Raw genomic sequence first — 18,297 nt, 5'->3', positions numbered from 1 at the left:
TTATAATAATAAGATAAGTGTCTACCTCCGTGCAATTATATATCATTTGCGCAACGTAACGTTTTAACGCACGAGCATTGTTCCGGTTTGAATGAAACAGGCAGATGTCGCCGAAAACGTAATCCGGAAGAAGCGATCGGCACGACACTAATTTATTAATTTATGCCGAAGACGCGCACACGCCCAAGCCCGGCAACGGTGACGTAACTGTAAACACAACACTTACAGAGAACCAACAGCTATTACTAAATCAAAAATTAGATTTATCAAACAATTATTACTATTATTTCCACGTTACTAATATTTTATGTAATATATAATCTTTTGTAGATGTTGACTTATCATTTATAATTGTGAAACCGTTTTAACGGTTAAAAGAGGTTAAAAGTTTCGAGATATTCGATTCGAGATATGTATCGACTATGCCAGTCTCGAATGTCATAAACATAAAAACGGTATGTATAGATATATGCGGTTAGAATCGATATAATAATTTCCTAATATTTTGTGTGTAAAAATTTATTATAATATTTTACGAACGATTGGAAGGTTTTTGACAATGACTCAGCACCGAATTCGGTATCATGACGAAATCATTTATACGACGAACTGGCAATTTATAACACCGTCACCAATTAAATAACTATGCCGCGTGATTGGATCATTTTTATTAATGTTGGTACGAGTTCCGGATAAATATAAATAAAAATTATTCACCGGTATCTATATCACAGGTATGGATATTTTTGAATTTTATACGTCTACACTTTTCGCACGCATGACATTTTCCAAAAGTTATTTTGAAACGAAGTATAAACACGATCGTCGTCAAATGTCCATTTTACTGTGTTATCAAGATAAAACAGCCCCGAATACGCACTTCTAAATGATTAGATTATCTTCGGTTAACTTTTCCAAGGAATTATTTTTCAACGTAGAATACAATGACGAACCATAAGAACTACAGAGCGTAAAATTTATTCGAACACGTATCTTTAAAATCTTGAATATTTCGCGTTACTCATTTGCAAAACACCGCGCGTATATTTTTTAGGTCAGCGATGAAAACGGCGTTCGATTTTATACGGCAAACAAGTAGTCTGATATTCCGGCGAACGATGGTACAATGCTTGACAGATTTTCAGTGGAGAGCAAAATTAGGTCACCGACAGATAGGGCGTCTTGACAGGTGAACAAAACCATTCAGGGGACACCATGTAGCGGAAATTAAAGAAGCTATAAATGCGAACCCTAAAGCACAATGATCTTACTTCAAAAGAAATAACGGGTATTCGTGGTATTAACAGAAATATTCGTCGTACAATCAAGCGAATTGTTCCTAGAACTACCATAATAATCCAAATGACCAACCCATCATTTTTCATAGAAATTTAGATTGATAATGATGCATTTTTAAGGGATTTTCTATGATTTGTTATAAGATACATAGATAATCTTACTTCTTCTTACATTATGTATCTTTCATTTTCATTTCTTTGATAAAAGTTTTGTATCTTAACTGCATACAGTTTTAGAGCTATACATAAAAGTAAGAAGATTACGAATGCTCTTACATCTGGGAGGTGAAACGAAATAGCTTATTTAATAGCACAGTGGGCACAGGTTCGTTATTACTAGAATCAATGCAGCACTTGACCGAAGAAATTGTAAAAAGTGAAGCGATTACGATAAATGACAAACGATCTCACGTACCATCGGAATATGAGTGTCGTTCGAGCGCTGTCAAAAGATACGTGTAACGAAATGGTGTGTAACGATTCAAAAGTAAGGAGAAATCGGGGAAGCTAAGGCGGCACACGCCATTTTTATCTGTAAAGTCCGAGCCGTCACGAGACAACCGATCGTAAAACTTGATCGCTTTCGTGTTTTCGAACTGAAACCAGAGGAAATGGTGTACATACCTTCTCGTGAGGATACCCTGCGACAACGTTTTATCCCAGTACTCGCATAAAAACCTGCCGATGTACACCAAAAACCACCGATAACGATCCACACAAATCCATCCACACACTCGACCGGCGCGCAACTGACTGAGCGCATACGGCGTCGACCTACGCCAGCGTAGCTAGTCCCAGTTCTCATCCACCAATAAGAAGCACGCGTAACATTATGAATGTCTGCAGCAAACCGATGTATAATTTTCGTAGGATGATATTTTTAACGATAAAGAAATGAAAATGAAAGGTGCAATGTAACGGAAAAATAAAATTATCCATGTACTTCGTAACAAATCATGGAAAATCCCCCCAAAAATGTGCCATTTTGAATCTGTAGAATTTTTATAAAAAATTACGAATTATTCATTTGAATTATTCTGGTAGTTCTATGAACAATTGAAATGATTTTTTAAACATCCGTTTAATTATCGACTAACAATGTTACATCGGAATGAATATTGTAAATCATTTTCAAAAATGCTAAAGATGTGCATTTTTTTTTTCTTTTATTAATATAAGTGTATTGATCATTTAGTTGTGGAATAAACAAATAATCGTTTTCCTTGTGCATTGTCTTCTTCTTATGTATTGTTTTTGGATAACATACATTTTATAACCAATAGAATACTTGTTAAATAATTGTCTTGGAAACAAATTTACTTCTTATAATTATAGAGTCTTTATAAAATTATGCGTTAGTAATTTACGAAATAAGAAAATATTCCTATTAAGTTTTATTAATGTAGTTACTTCATTATATATTTATATCGTTTAAAACTGTATGAATAGCAATTTTTTGTTTAATATCTATAATATGATTTTTTCGTGAGAGTAACTAAGAAAGTAAGTACATTTGACCTTTTATTGCACAAATTTATATGATTAAAACATTTACAAGTGCACTTGTATCGGTACCGTACCTGCCTTGTAACAGCCGGCGTAGGAATACAAGATAGCTTATGACATCACTAGTCCCGTTTACCCATATTCTGGACCGGGCACGCCCCATCCTCTCCGTTACACATTATTACGAAAATTTATATGACAACCATTCAATTACGAGAGAAAATTTATTTTGAATATTCAAGAAATATTAAATATAGCAGAAAGTTCTAAATAAAAGAGTAAAACATACATGTACAGTATAAATAATCGCATTCGTTCTTTCGTTACGTTTCATCATTCCATAATTCAAAATTAATTATTGGAACATCTTTATTTGATATTTTTCAAACGTTTGAAATTGAAGAATTGAAAAATAATATTTCTTTAATTCTTTATAATTGTGTCTTGAAAATAACATGTATGTATATATAATGTAATTAAATTAATTTTTTGAAATTTCTTCTTAAAGATAAAAATATTAAATGGTATTACAATAAAAAATAAATTTAAAAGCAGATCACAGCAAATATAAATAGAAAGGTAAATGGAAAATGTATACATTTATATACATATTATAAGCAGAAGGACGTCACAATGTACATTTTACATCACTTAATAATTAATATAAATACATTTTTTAACTAGATATAGCTTATGCCTTACGATCTTGACACGAATAATGTACAATATCGCCATTCGGATACCTCGCAAACGCACTGAAAAATAATTGATGTAGTAACTTCTTTGTACGACAATCACAGTCAATATTATTCTATATAGTATTTAAATACTGACCTCTGATTGCCGAATCTCTTTTTACACACTGGACATATATTGAATTCCGTCATAAGAACGCTCTGTGATTCATAATGCATACGCTGCTCTTGTACTTGCAAGAGTTCAGCGTAAAGTAATCCTTTTAATACTTGTATCCTTCTTGCAGTGTTTAATTTTTCCTGCAAACTGACTTCTAAAAAGTACTTGATTCTACCTATAGGAACTGTATCAGGCAGAAGCTCTAATGCCTTTAGTGGATTTATCTTTGATGCATGCTTCTCGAGCAGCTCAAGTGCCATTTCCAAATCAGGCTCTGCTGTTCTTTGCATTTCTGGGATACATCCTATAATGTGTTTCTTATAATATTTAATATATTATATATATTATTATATTAACTATTAACTGTTATCTTAAAATGGACATAATATTGCACACGTCGAAATTTTACCTGTGATTAAAACTCCTTTATCGTCGGGTTTCAACAATTGTTGAATAAGCATTACATAGACTTCATCAGCTCCATCGGATTGTTTTTGTTTATCTACAATTTCTTGATCTAGAAATAAAAAAGTAATTGCGCGTTTTTGTAAATAGATAGTTTTAATGCTTCAGTTAACACATACTTTGATATCTAGTATATACGTTATAACAATACTCAGTTGCTTTTGCTATATCATTAAGAAGACTAATATATATTGAAATAGCTTGCTGATGACGTCCAAGTCTTCCAAGAATAATAGCACGCTCCTCGAACAAATTATCAAATGGAAAATGTACTAATATCGTTTCAGGAGTATAATGCGTAGATTTTTCTAAAAACTGTTGCAATTTTTGTCTTATATGTTGGGCTGTTTGTTTTTCGGCTGGTGTAGCATTTTCACTCATACACGCTAAACATTTTTCTTTGTATTGATGTATTAAAACATTATGGAACAAAGGATTAGTATCTTCCCAAACATGTACTACATATTCCAAATATGTTATCACTAAATCTTTGTGATGACATAGAAGATAATCCAATACCTTTGGTCTTGGTAATAGTTCAACTTGCTGGAATTATAAATATAATTTACAAAAGAATTGAAGAGCATTATATGATATGCATTACCTGCATATCTTCCATGAAAATTCGAAGTCCTTGTTCTGGATCTTCATTCAAAACCCAACCAGCAAACTTCAAAATTAAATCCATATGATCTTTACCAAGTTGCTGCAAATATTGTATCGTTCTTGCAGTGCCTTTTAGACTAGAATCATTCTCTTTTGCATGCTTTTCCAGAAGCTCCAATGCTTTTCTATGTTGTCCCTTGGTTTGATATAATATAATAAGTTCAGGATATTTTTGATGCATTAATAAAGTTTTTTCAGCTTCTGCTAAATGACAATGATTTAATCTGAGTAATGGTGCTACCAATGCATCAGTAGTCTGTAAAAACGTTTCATAAACACAAATTAACTGACATTAGACACTACTTATTATAAGCTAGAAATTCTAAATTACCTGTAGATAACATTTTAACAGAGTTGTGTCTATAATCTTTAATAATTGTTCTGTAGCTACTGCTGTCATATTCTTTTTTCCATTCACTACAGATTTTTCCTCATTGTTATCCTTATCCTTGGATTTTGCATTACCGCCCATTAACTTATATCTAACTTCAGTAAGAAAAATTATTAATGCACGTAGACCTTTTTCTAAATCATGGTCTTGGAGTTTAGGCAAAGTTGGATCACTGACTTCAGGATTACTGCTAGATGGTGTAACTAAATCAGGAAATAACATTATCACTTCATAAGGATCTGTTCCTATTTTTAAGAACTGATCCATTGCTTCTTGAAATCTTTTGTTACGAAACAGATGATGAGCATACAATGTTTGAATTTTATATATTTGCTTATGTTTTTCTTCTTCTGTTATATCGGATAAGCTCTAAAATAACAAAAAACTTTATTTTAAAATTTCATTAAATTAAAACAAAGTAAATAATCAAAGCTACTATTAACATACAGTTAATTTTATTGCTAACTGAAACTGAGTTTGCTCTAGTAATGTTCTAATTTGATGTGTTACATCAACTGCTCTCACACACCAAACATGACTAATTGATGCTACAAAAACTTTCCCTTGTTTGCATCTGTATATAAGCCTAGCTTTGTTTAGATCTTTTATTGTTTGAATATGCAGACAACCCTCTATAGTATATACTTCTAATCTGTCATGAACAATTCCAAGTAAATAAGGATCATCCCAAGCTAAAATAATTCAATTTTTATATTATTATACACAATTCAAGAAAGAATTACATAAATGTTTTTAACACAATTATATATATTCTATACCTAATGCACTTGGTGTATCAGACCATTTTACTGGATTATGTTGAATCAGTTCTCCTCTGGTATCCATAACAAATGATTGAGAATCTTTTCCTAGTACAAAGGAATTATCAGACAATTTTGTAACACTTGGTTCAGGAGATTTTCCAGTTGGAAATAATTCTTTGGTTTTTCCATTTAAATTCAAAGTTGTGTATGATAATCCACGAAAACCCAAAATTAATGTTTCACCACACCTTTGATAGAATTAAGATATTTTGTTATTCTATCAGAATACATAAATTATTTTGTATCTAACATAGAACACATACCAACATAATTCACGTGGAATATCTGGCACAGTTAATTCAAAACCATTAAATGTCTCAAATTTTTTTCCTCTTGAATTATATAATTGTAGCTTACGTTTCACAGCAACACATAAGTGCACAACTGTTTGATTTTCACCATTTACAATTTGATTTGGTTTTATATCTAAAGCAAATAATGTGGCACCACGAGTCTTTTGTAATTGATAAAGTTGTTGAAAGTTTGGAGAGTTTAAATCATGAACACATACTATATTATCTACAAAAAGATACAATAAATTAAGTATACCATTTTTGATTAAAAAAATCAAAATAAAAATACCTGTTAAAATTATAAGCAAGTTATACTCTGGTACAACATCTATCTGAGTGATACGCTTTTTATTGAAGTTTTTACTATGACGTAACAATTCTAATTTGTGATTGTCATCTAATACAGATGGTACATTATACATAAGAAGATGACCCTCTCTTGTTCCAATCAGTAAATTGTCATCTGAAACACTTTGCTATTATTCACTACACTTGCATATAAATATAAAAAAATATTATAATTAAATATATATTCAAAATAAATAACAAGGAATACATTTTATAAAGATGCAATAAAAAATAATTTTATATCCAAAAAATGCTAAATATATCCACATAAAATTATATATTTAGGGTTAAAAATTTTTAGTTTTAAGGTTATATGGTTCCTACCGTACGCAGCCATAGATTCTATTTGAACAGAAATATTTAATATTAAGGTTTCTTCATAAGCGTCGTGCATTTTGACGTTTAAGAAGTAAACTTTTTTATTGCTAATTTCTTTACAAATCCAGAAATTAGAAAATTAATTTTTTAGCATTAGTAATCGATTACATATGTACAGCTGACATTCGAATATGTTTGACAACTAACTCAGACTATGATCAGACATATAGTACAAATCCTTTGATAAACAACGCAGATAGTAAAATTCTATGTATAGGTGCAACTAAATAAAGAAAATATAGTAATAGCAGTTTGAGAGGAATAAAGCATTAACAAGTTATAGAACATTAGTATTATATTATTTATTTTATCTATTACAATAGCTGCATTTATAACCTGTTGCAATAAACATTTTACATTATTTTAAGTTGTATAAAATAAATTTTTATTTTATAATCATCATTTATTATTTATCTATACGGCCAATGTTTTTTAAAATTTAATACAAATATGTTACGATCTTTTTATTTGAAGGAGATCTTTAGCTTCTTGAATCCACGGTTTATTGCCAAAAGATTCATAAATTACATCAATTTATAATGAACAAATAACAAAAATTTCCAAATTATATGTTTAAAAGTTATTATTGTCTAAAAACAAAATTATATTTAATAATTATATATACAAAGTAATAAATCTATATTTCGAAAAGTACACAAATTAATAAAATTTAAGATTTTAAAAAATAATATTAATTAATAACATAAAACGATGAAATAAAAAGTTCTGTATTTTATACACTTATCAAATATATTTCCTGTATAGATGGCATACTTATAGTTCATTTCTTTCGGTTCTATTGTAAATTGTAGCTGTATGTGTACAATGATATTTAACACTTGATATTTTCATATGATACATAAAAAAAATTAATTTAAAATTTTACAAATATGTCAAATTCGCTTGTACGAAAAGGACTTGAATTGTTGGGTTACGAAAAAAGTGTAAAGCAAGGTATATATTCTATTATCCAGCATTTTAACTTGTATAGGTTATAAATATATATTTAATATTACACAAAATATTTATTTTATAGAAAAAAAGAAAAGAAAACACGTAAAATATAAAGGTTCGCTGGATCTGATCCCTCCAAAACACAGGATATTTTCTAAAAACGATAAAACAGGTATTTATAATCTTCGAAATAAAAGATTAATCTATCGTTTATCAGCTAATGAAAAGTAAATATTTCTTAAGATCTCGGAACAGTCCTTGGCCGATCAAGCAAAGTAACTGTTTATGAAACTCAAAAAAAATTAGCTGCAAAAGTAGATCCTACAGATGAAAATGTACAGAGGCTTTTATTGCTTAGCACTAATCGTATTGATCCAAATACAACAAATAAGGTATAGTTCCATAAATTTTTTAATTACTCATGAAATAAATTTTACTAATCAAAAAATTTTATATCAGTTATTAAGCAGAGCTTTGAGAAAGAGATATATTCCAAAGGAAAAGAAACCTAAGGAACCTGAAGCCACTGCATTTACTGAAGAAGATTTTAAGAAATTTGAAAAAGAATACGTGGATCAGTAATGATAATTTTATATTTCTTAAATTATATATTAGGTAAACGAATTTCAATTAATGAACTTTACTTAGTATACATGGCATTATGATAGTCACCAATATATAAAGACATTTAATTGTATTTCATCTGTAAAGCAATATTATTTTTTGCACGTTTATATGATAAATGTTTAATCTACTATAAATTGTTAAATGTAAAATGTTTAATAGCGATCGTAAAAGGGGTAAAGTGATATTAATTTTAACTTCCTCTTTATTTCTCTATTACACTATATGGATTATTGGTTTACCATTCATAGATGATAATAGAATACGATCGTTTTTTGGTTCTCACAATATTGCATTAATAATTCCTGCAGTGTCTGGCTTATGCTTCATTGGTGGATTAGTATTGTTTACTATTTATCACGTTAAACCATATTTTTCGAGTAATAAATCAAGTAAACTTCATGATTCGTAACATATACATAAAAAGGTTTATGTAAATGAAAATATTATATTGTATATTGCTAACTACATTGTGTTGAGAAACATTGACACATTTGTGTGTATTTTATCATTGATTAAGTAATAAAGTTAATGTAACTTATGTAACTAGACCGCCATTGTTTATATGTATGTTCCTAGTACGTGGCTAGTATGAGTTAACCTATTCTAGATTTTAAGTAAAATTATTATTACTAGAGAAAACTCAAAATGTCTTCAAAGAAATGGTTTGTGCTTGGTATTTCGGGTGCAACATGCAGTGGAAAGACTTCTTTAACTAATCGACTTCATAATGAGTTAAAAAATTCAGTAGTGATATACCAAGACAACTATTTCTTACCGAAAAACGATCCACGTCATGTAAAAATTGATGAACTTAATCATTTAAACTGGGAAGTAATAACCAGTATGGATATGAACAAAATGCGTTCAGATGTTTTACAATTGATCAAATCGTCACCTACAGAAAATAGTTCTTCCGAAACAGTTAATAAAAATATATTAATATTAGATGGGTTTTTACTTTTCAAATGTAAGGTTATTTCAGATTTATGTGATCGTAAATATTTCATAACATTAACAAAAGAAGAATGTTGGGAAAGAAGGAAAGGAAGAGTATACGATCCACCAGATGTTCCTGGCTATTTCGAAAAAGTTGTTTGGCCAGAATATTTAAAGCATAAAGATGAATTAATGAAGGACAATGACTTTTGTAAGACAATAACATTCATTGATGGATTGGAAAGTAAAGAAGAGATATTTCAACTGGTTTTTGCAGAAATAAAAAAATTATTATCATAAAGTCTCATCATATTATTATATGTAAAAAAAAAGCGCTTAAAACTATAAAAAATAAATATACACCATAAACTGATTGTGGATATTTAGCTATCATTTAACAAAAAGATGGTGATATTACAAACATTAGTTTCAAAAAGAAACATCTGTACATTCCAGAATGTTTAGCACAAAATATAATTAATATTCTGAAATATTTTCCATAATAATCTAGGACATTTATCCCAAATATTTTTTTTTAAATTCGAAATAAAATAATCGCAATAATAAATGTATATCTTGTATATTAAATTCCCTATATATATTGACAACTGATTTTTACTGAGCTGAAAAGCGTAGTGTACTTACCTGGCACAGTTGTGCATTGAGCGATATTTTTTTTTTGAAAATGATAAGTACACTTGTATTTCATCACTTTCCTTTTTGTGAGAAATGTATGTACATGAGTCATTGTTGCATTATCAGTACTGATGAAGTTTTTTTATGAATTCCCATGAAAATGCCCATACATGAATCAAATGTAGTTTATGTTGAAAATGTGGTAATTTTGTAGCTGTGTATCACAATATTGTAACTACAACATGTACAATCTTTTTTGTTTTTGTTGCATATTGTTTGCACATAAAGCCTGCTTCAGATGTTAAGTAATTCCTTAGGAAAGAGTTTTAAATTTCGTTCTTTATGCATAGTATATTTTGTACAAAAATTAATTGTAAAAGGCTTAGAAAATTAAGAATGTTTGAGTTTACAACTCCTTGCAGACACTTCATAGCTTACAACTTAGTAATCAATCTTCACTTTTACAGAAATTCAGAAAGGGTATAATGATACATAGCAATGTTCTTTTTATTTTGTACAAAATGTTTCGCCAAATTTCGGACATTTATCTTCATCCAAAACAGGCTTCAAAATGTTCAAGTCTTCGTTTTCAACAAGATTCACTTCGTTTTTTTCTCTTTTTTAATAAAGATAACGCACAACGACGTGTATATGTTACATGGAATAGGTGCTATGTTTAGATTGGCCTTGCACATTTGTTACATTTGTTGGAGCAGGTCCAGGTGTTTGATCATCTTGATCATTTTGTCCACAAGCTTTTCGAACATATTGCGGTGTAAGAACAACTTCTTCTTCCATTTCAAGAACTCGTTTGTCCAATTCCATACATGCTGCCATTTCTTTTTCTAATTTTGCCAACATCTGTGGTGAATTGTATTTTTCTGGATCATCATGAAACACTACCATACCATCTTTTTGATTGATTGTTGCAAAAATTTCACCATCTTCTATCTATGATTATAAATATAAAACATCTTTATGTAACATCTATACACACAATTATTATATAAATAATAAATATATATTATATAAAATAAATATATAAATAAATAATAAGTGCATTTACCATGTTTAATATATATTTTTCTGCATCGGCAGGTCCTGATAATTGAACTCTACTAGCCACATCACTTAAGCTAAGAGTCAAAAAAGTTTTTGTCAATCTTTGTATGTTCTTCTTGTATAAATAGCTGAGCACTTGTTTCACCAGTCCCATATTATGGTCTCTTGTAAACAGTTGTTGATATTTGGTGATAATATTCTGCACCTCTTCACAACTATTCATTTGATAAGCTGTAGCCAATTCTTGATACTGTTGACCCAGTGGTTTCATGTACCTATTAACTACTTGACTCGTATACCTAGGTAGATTCAAAACTTTCCCATGCAAAATTAAAGAGACCAGAATATATTTCTTGTAGGCTTCTAACATAATGTAACTAACTGCCATGGCAGGTGTGGTTACACACACTTCAAAAAAGTACAATGCTCTATCATAATTCTTTAATGCTGTATATATCATACCACCATAATAATAATAAAGTAAAAAGTATTTTGAATCAAATTGTCCTTCCTCTTGGCTGATACCAGTAATATCTATATCGAGAAATTCAAGTGCTGGTTTGAAACACTTAGAGAGAAGACATAGTTGACAAAGATCAGCATGTATTGAAGTAAGCTGGCTATCGAATAGTTGTATTTTACGTATTGCACGGCACAATAGTTCAATACCACGCAATGGTATTTGCAGTTCAACTAATGTTTGAGTAAATAAATGGCATAATTCTGCATCTACAATGTAAATGATAGAAATCAATTACAAAAATAGTTTCATTATAATTTTAATGGTTCCCAATACAAAAGAAGAAAGGTTAGAAACTTACATATATCAGAAGCAAATCTAACTTGTTCTCCATTACAACCAATGATAAATTCCTGAACCTGATTAAATAGCGGTTTATAAGCATCAGCATTGTTTGCACCATTAGGATTAGGCAGTGAAAATTTTACACATAATACTGCCAAAATACCTAATGAATGTTCCTGCAGATTTAGGGTTTCCAAAACGTTATCTAAATGTTGTCCATTTTTTATTAGAACATCTGTGCTTTTAGCTATTATTTCTGACAGCTCTCTAAAATTACCTAAGGAACATAAGGCAATTGAATAATATTATTTAACAATTACTTCAAAAAATATTATAATTTTATTTACAATAGAATATTGATTTAACAAATGCATATATTTTTTATATACACTTGATATTAAACAATTTAAGAAAAAGGTTTATATGGCGCTGTAAAGAAAAATGTTGATATACATATTTAAGATTTAGTCATAGATATACTTAATATAGAAATCAGATTTATATACGATCCGAATAAAATTAAACGGATGAGTTATTCGATACCACAATGAGAAAATATTGTGAACTCGAATCCTATTTTTCTAGGAAAGGATCATTATAGAGTAACGCAGAACGTTCTAATAAACCTTTAGGATTATTCTTGGAGGTTAGGTTCATAAGAATATAAGGAAGGTTTGAACATCTGTCGTACCTTGTTTTGAGAGCGTCCGCACATTATTTACAAATTGCTCCAATGCCGACGCCATTACTGCAATTGCTTTCTTCTCATCACCACCTTTAATCGGTGATGAACCGTATTTACAGAAATTATTTTCGTTAACAAATGATCACTTAAGATGACGTTTTGAAACAGGCAACCGGAATGCTCTGAAGCATGTTACGAGTTACAAAAATAGCCGGTTGCGTCGAACTCCCTCTTTTATGTTTCACTCAAAAACACAATTTGAATTGAAATATATTTGTATAAATTTGTTTTTCTTGTAAATCTAATAAAAATTATCTTGTACTAGATTGTACAGGAGTTTCTATAGGATGTAAACATGTTCCAGATCTTTGCATTATATGTGTCGCAAAATTGTATATTTATTTACTTCAAATAAGCGCATGTTTTACTTAACATAGCTATTTCAAACAGTTGTAAAATGATTATACAAATAATTAAACACATTATGCTAACACTTGTAAAAAAATTAAGTTAGATGTACTTATAACAAATATGTATTTAAATATAAAACCTTTTTTAAATAAGTATTTTTAAAAGAATTGTACGTATTACATGCTAGTTTAATTGATGGTTGCTACGATACCAACGATTTCTAACAATCCTGAAAGACGAATAAAGCAAAGTGTTTGTTCACATTATCATTCGATTTGTTTTTCTATAATTTTATTTTTAAATAGAAAAGAAAAGATATTTCGATTATGTCAAGTATGATATATAACGAGCTTTGGAAAAGCGCGCAGACTGATATGGAGGAACTCCTACAAATCGATACAAATTTGCAAAACGCTAAGTCGCAAAAGGATCGTAAAAAAGCTCATAATACGGTTTCGGAATTATACGTAAGATATATTCTTATCTATAATAAATTAGAATTGTGTTACGATCAAATAATTCAACCGCAAAAACGAATATTAATGAAACAATTGTTAGTCTCATGCCTTGGTAGAATTTTAGAATTAAAACATGAATTAGTCGAAATAGATCTTTCAGAGTATAGTTATTTCGATGATATTTTAATAAAATTAAGCGTTACTCCGCAAGAAGTTGAAATTCAAATTCCAAGATATTTTAGACGTGAGTGTTTACAAGAGATCGAAGGAAAACAGAAATATATAGAAAGTATTTTAAAAGGTATAGGTGTTTTGGATGAAGTAGTTCCACCAAAAAATATGACTGAATCCGAAGCGATAAGACTTATACAGGTACGAATTTATATAAGATTAAGAATGATAATACTATTTGTATATTAATGTACGTTTAAATATTGTCTATGCAAATGTTAGGCTCACGAACGCGCTAGACAAGGCCGATTAAGATTTCAATTTATGAAAGAAATTCGTCAAATAAAGAATAAATCTGCGATTAAAGCAGATGCAAAGATAAAAGAATCGTGCGAAAAGACGGCTGTAATAAAAATTCAAAAAGTTTGGAGAGGATACGTAACTAGATGCAAAATTCGGAAACCGAATTTATATAAGATTAAGAATGATAATACTATTTGTATATTAATGTACGTTTAAATATTGTCTATGCAAATGTTAGGCTCACGAACGCGCTAGACAAGGCCGATTAAGATTTCAATTTATGAAAGAAATTCGTCAAATAAAGAATAAATCTGCGATTAAAGCAGATGCAAAGATAAAAGAATCGTGCGAAAAGACGGCTGTAATAAAAATTCAAAAAGTTTGGAGAGGATACGTAACTAGATGCAAAATTCGGAAACGACGTCTCGAAGAAATGTTATTAATTGGTATTTTTTTTTTTTTTTTTTATTAAAATAATAAGTGATGCATATATAATAAATAGTGTGTATGTATATTTATATTTGTCTATTTTTAAAGGTATGCTTCAACCGAGTCAAGAAATTACGGAAAATGCTAGACAGGCTGAGAAAGTTAAAGAAGAGAGATATGAAAAACAAATTAAATATCAAGAGTTATACGAAAATTTGGTGGTCGAAGCTAAAGAAAGAATTCGTAAAGGAAAAAGTGCCATAATAGAAGAAAATATAAGGAGTGAAGTTCGAAACTGGGTAAACACTTATTTTCAACAGACAGGAAAAATTCCAGACTTGCCATCTGCTGAGAGTGGAGGATCTAGAGTCATATTTAGCAGACAGGTAAAATTAGTATTTACACTTGTATTGCGTGTACAGCATTTTCAAATCTGCTCTATATCAGCAATAACTCTTTGATGCAACTAAGTTGAAGTAGAATGTAATTCCATATATACAGGGAACTGAGAGCACTATAAGTAAATCAACAGCAGTATCATCAAAGGAATCCAAGAAATCTAAAAGATCAAAATCGAAGAAGGATAGTGATGTTGAACAATCAGAAGAGGAAACTGAGCAAGGTTTCAAGTCAGTTCCTTCCAACTTCTTGTCAGAGCTGGTACATGCTAATCAAGAATATCAAGAAACATGGAAGAATAAAGATGAAGCTGTAAATATGGCACAGTTACCATATTTAGACATGATAGAAAATAAAACAATCAAGGAAGTAGAAAATGAAGTACGCGTTACAGTTGACCAAGCACTTAGAGGTAAATTATACCATTACAATAACCAAAATATAAAAACAATAATGACGCTACAATTTTATCATATTTAAAGATGACATAGAAGCATTACAATATGCATTAGACAGAGATAGAGGTCTTAAAGGCAAACGTGTTAAAAAAACTCAAAAAAGAATTCGCCGCAGTGGAAAAAAAAATAAAAAGAGGAAAGAAAAGGATTTGACACCTGATAGAACAACAGAATCTTTATTTGAAGAACTGTTAACTCAAGGAATTATTAAGTTACATAAAGAAATTCCACTTTGTAATTTCAAAGGGGAAAAGTCTTTCATAAATTATAATTTAAGAGAAAAAAGAAAGGATCCTTTGCCAGCACTTGGTTAAGTATTTTATATTAATTTAAATCTATAGTCACATATTATATTCCCCATTCTGATTTAAGTTCTTTTAGTAATCCCTTCAGTAATAATTTTTGTATTAAATGTATTAATAGGAGACATAAGACAGTTGATAGCTGAATATTGTATACTTCCTTTGGGAAACAATACTCTTAGAGAACTTACACCACTAATAAGATCAGTGTTAATAGCTGGTCCACATGGCAGTGGCAAAAAAATGTTAGTAAATGCAATTTGCACAGAACTTGGAGCCACTTTATTTGATATTACACCAGCTAACATAGCTGGGAAATATCCTGGCAAATCAGGATTAATTATGCTTATGCATTTAATATTAAAGGTACGCTAAGAAAGATAGAGATGATTAAACACATTAGAGAATGAATATTTATTCTAGATTCATTTGACATGAAGGTGTCACGTTTGCTTCAACCATCAGTGATATTCATGGAAGGAGCAGAGAAGCCGTTTGTTAAAAAAGTGTCAAAGACAGATAAAACTGATCCAAAACGTCTAAAAAAAGATCTTCCTAAGTTAGTAAAAAGTATTACAAATGAAGATAGAGTGATTCTTATTGGAACTTCAAGTTCACCATGGGATGGAGATCAGAAACTCTTATATCAAACATATGATAAAATTATATATATTCCCAGACCAGATTATGGATCTATGTCTCTCATATGGAAAGATTTAATATACAAAGTATGACTTTTTCATTAATTTATAAATTCCGATGCACGTTAATTTTTTATCGGAAGGGACATGTATGTAAATATATAATTATATTTATAGCATCCTGGAATTAATAGACAATTCGACACATCTGTAATGGCTAAAATTTGCGATGGTTTTACTATTGGCACGGTATTGGCGTCTATTAATGAGGTATTGGCGAAAGAATTATTTATTATTATTATGCAATTGTTGCGCGTAAATTTTTTATAATCTTTCTCATTACAACAATTGCACATTGTTGTAAAGTAGGTAATGACTACAAAGCGAATAGTGCAACTAAGAACTCATCCACTGACACATGGGGAATTAATAAACGCGTTAAGTTCGAAAGATCCTGTTTTTCGCGAAGAAGAAGACACGTTCTTGGGTGTGTATTCGTGTGCTGTTATAAATATTATCATTTTCTAATTATATGTAATTACAGCATGGCTTTCAAAAATACCTATAAGTCGTAAAAAACAACGAGCGCTTGAGCTTGAGCTTCAGAAGTTGGAAGAAGAAAGTGAAAAACAGCAAAGAAAAGGAAAAAATTTTCATAAATAAATCTATTTGTATTATTTAATAATATTTATAATTTTATAATATATATAGTATATATTATTTATATATATTCTATAATATGTATAACAAATTATAATATATGAAATAGCTGACAATTATTGTTCTTCCCTTCCAGTTAAATTTAAGAAAAAATTAATGTTATAATATGAAATATTCCACAATTAATCAAAATTTATTAAAATGAATCGTTAAGATGGTTTTTTTCTACCAATTTATATTAACTAAAACCAAACAAATTAACAATGGAATTACATACATACATACCATTGTACTTTATTTACTTCATTTTTGCCGCTGGTTACTAAGTTCCTGCAAAGATGCATACAAGACCAATTTACGTAAGTAAAAGTAAACGTAACGTGACAGATGACAGCTATTTACATTTGAGATCGAAGTTTCAAGCATTGGAAAACCTGTCTGCTTGTTTGACTAAAAAATGAGTTTGAAGTATACGACACAAGGGTCAAACGGGGAAAAGATCGCATAAAAATACTTATTACTGATAGCTTCGCACTCATTTATCAGAATAACGTGACAAATATAAAAAAAACAAATTACATGCATGTGTAAGTAAAACTAAAAGTAAATCTAGAATTTCATGTATTTCTTAGCATATTATATTACCATACCGCAATTGTTTTTAATTCTTTATTAATTGTACATAACATTTCGCAATTAATATTATAAAATATTTATAAATTTTTCTCTTGTAAAAAAAGGGGATTATGACCTTGTGTGATAAGAGATTCGAGATTCTATCTGCATAATCACTTTATCGTCGCGTGTTAATTACATTTCATAATTTCGTCAAAAGGCTATATTATATTTGGACACATGATCATCTTTGGCAACATAAGTGCGAGTTAGAAGAGTGACAATTGCAATCTGGCACGTTTTTATTCATGAACGTCCCTTTTGTAAGGGAGATAACTAGAATGACTCTGTTTGCTTTGGATCGCGGTACAAAAGTCTCGTTAAGATTACAGTTATACAGGTTACATGTTTCTTTCTTCAGTTCACGTGATATAACACGCGGCAAGCAGACTTGTAACGAAAGGCAATGGCAAAGACCTCTTCAAAGAGTTATCAATAAAGGGCAAGAAGGGGCACACATCTTACCTCACATTTTCCTATCAAAATATGTAATAGAAGTCTTATTTCGACTATGATCTTATGAAATCATATCACGTAAGATTTTATCATTTCTTCGTTTATCAATAAAAAATTAAACACAGTATGCTAATTATTAAATATATGAATCTAACTTTATTTTAAAACAGACTCGTGTCAAGTAGATGATATTTTTTATTTATAA

General features: G+C 29.7%; 6 protein-coding genes across 13 annotated transcripts in view; 3 read left to right on the top strand and 3 right to left on the bottom strand.

Moving 5' to 3' along the window:
• Positions 1-2,077, bottom strand: part of LOC100743601 (spectrin beta chain) — a 39,154-nt gene extending 37,077 nt beyond the window's left edge. For 7 of the 8 annotated variants that reach the window (XM_003492283.4, XM_012389910.3, XM_024370175.2 and 4 more), the window contains exon 1: positions 1,923-2,077. The gene's annotated coding sequence lies outside the window, so the exon portion shown is untranslated. The remainder of the gene's footprint in view (positions 1-1,922) is intronic. The other variant, XM_033322791.1, reaches the window with a different exon arrangement.
• A 1,306-nt stretch (positions 2,078-3,383) lies between these two features.
• On the bottom strand, positions 3,384-7,205 carry LOC100743478 (vam6/Vps39-like protein). Its single transcript, XM_003492282.4, has 11 exons — positions 6,971-7,205; positions 6,588-6,761; positions 6,269-6,524; positions 5,961-6,193; positions 5,629-5,873; positions 5,122-5,550; positions 4,729-5,046; positions 4,244-4,670; positions 4,069-4,176; positions 3,639-3,963; positions 3,384-3,559 (listed from the first exon to the last, which is right to left on the bottom strand). Exons 1-11 carry the CDS (start codon positions 7,038-7,040, stop codon positions 3,496-3,498), a joined length of 2,649 nt encoding a protein of 882 aa, XP_003492330.1. The 5' UTR covers positions 7,041-7,205; the 3' UTR covers positions 3,384-3,495.
• Positions 7,206-7,781: 576 nt separating this feature from the next.
• On the top strand, positions 7,782-9,148 carry LOC100743358 (active regulator of SIRT1). Its single transcript, XM_003492281.4, has 4 exons — positions 7,782-7,978; positions 8,061-8,150; positions 8,222-8,370; positions 8,438-9,148. Exons 1-4 carry the CDS (start codon positions 7,915-7,917, stop codon positions 8,558-8,560), a joined length of 426 nt encoding a protein of 141 aa, XP_003492329.1. The 5' UTR covers positions 7,782-7,914; the 3' UTR covers positions 8,561-9,148.
• Positions 9,149-9,153: 5 nt separating this feature from the next.
• Positions 9,154-10,036, top strand: LOC100743234 (nicotinamide riboside kinase 1). The gene has a single exon (XM_003492280.4). It carries the CDS (start codon positions 9,251-9,253, stop codon positions 9,839-9,841), a length of 591 nt encoding a protein of 196 aa, XP_003492328.1. The 5' UTR covers positions 9,154-9,250; the 3' UTR covers positions 9,842-10,036.
• A 206-nt stretch (positions 10,037-10,242) lies between these two features.
• LOC100743116 (COP9 signalosome complex subunit 3) lies at positions 10,243-12,932 on the bottom strand. The gene is made up of 4 exons (XM_012389960.3): positions 12,736-12,932; positions 12,061-12,321; positions 11,244-11,968; positions 10,243-11,128 (listed from the first exon to the last, which is right to left on the bottom strand). Exons 1-4 carry the CDS (start codon positions 12,788-12,790, stop codon positions 10,832-10,834), a joined length of 1,338 nt encoding a protein of 445 aa, XP_012245383.1. The 5' UTR covers positions 12,791-12,932; the 3' UTR covers positions 10,243-10,831.
• Positions 12,933-12,992: 60 nt separating this feature from the next.
• On the top strand, positions 12,993-16,983 carry LOC100746067 (dynein regulatory complex protein 11). The gene is made up of 10 exons (XM_033322790.1): positions 12,993-13,970; positions 14,311-14,518; positions 14,610-14,887; positions 15,003-15,312; positions 15,383-15,667; positions 15,782-16,026; positions 16,101-16,388; positions 16,479-16,571; positions 16,671-16,788; positions 16,846-16,983. The coding sequence occupies exons 1-10, from the start codon at positions 13,467-13,469 to the stop codon at positions 16,962-16,964; spliced, it is 2,448 nt and encodes an 815-aa protein (XP_033178681.1). The 5' UTR covers positions 12,993-13,466; the 3' UTR covers positions 16,965-16,983.
• Positions 16,984-18,297: the final 1,314 nt, after the last annotated feature.

Source organism: Bombus impatiens, unplaced genomic scaffold (genome assembly GCF_000188095.3).
Source record: "Bombus impatiens unplaced genomic scaffold, BIMP_2.2 scf_0670, whole genome shotgun sequence".
Lineage (NCBI taxonomy): Eukaryota > Metazoa > Arthropoda > Insecta > Hymenoptera > Apidae > Bombus > Bombus impatiens.
This window is presented reverse-complemented; position numbering and strand designations above follow the sequence as displayed.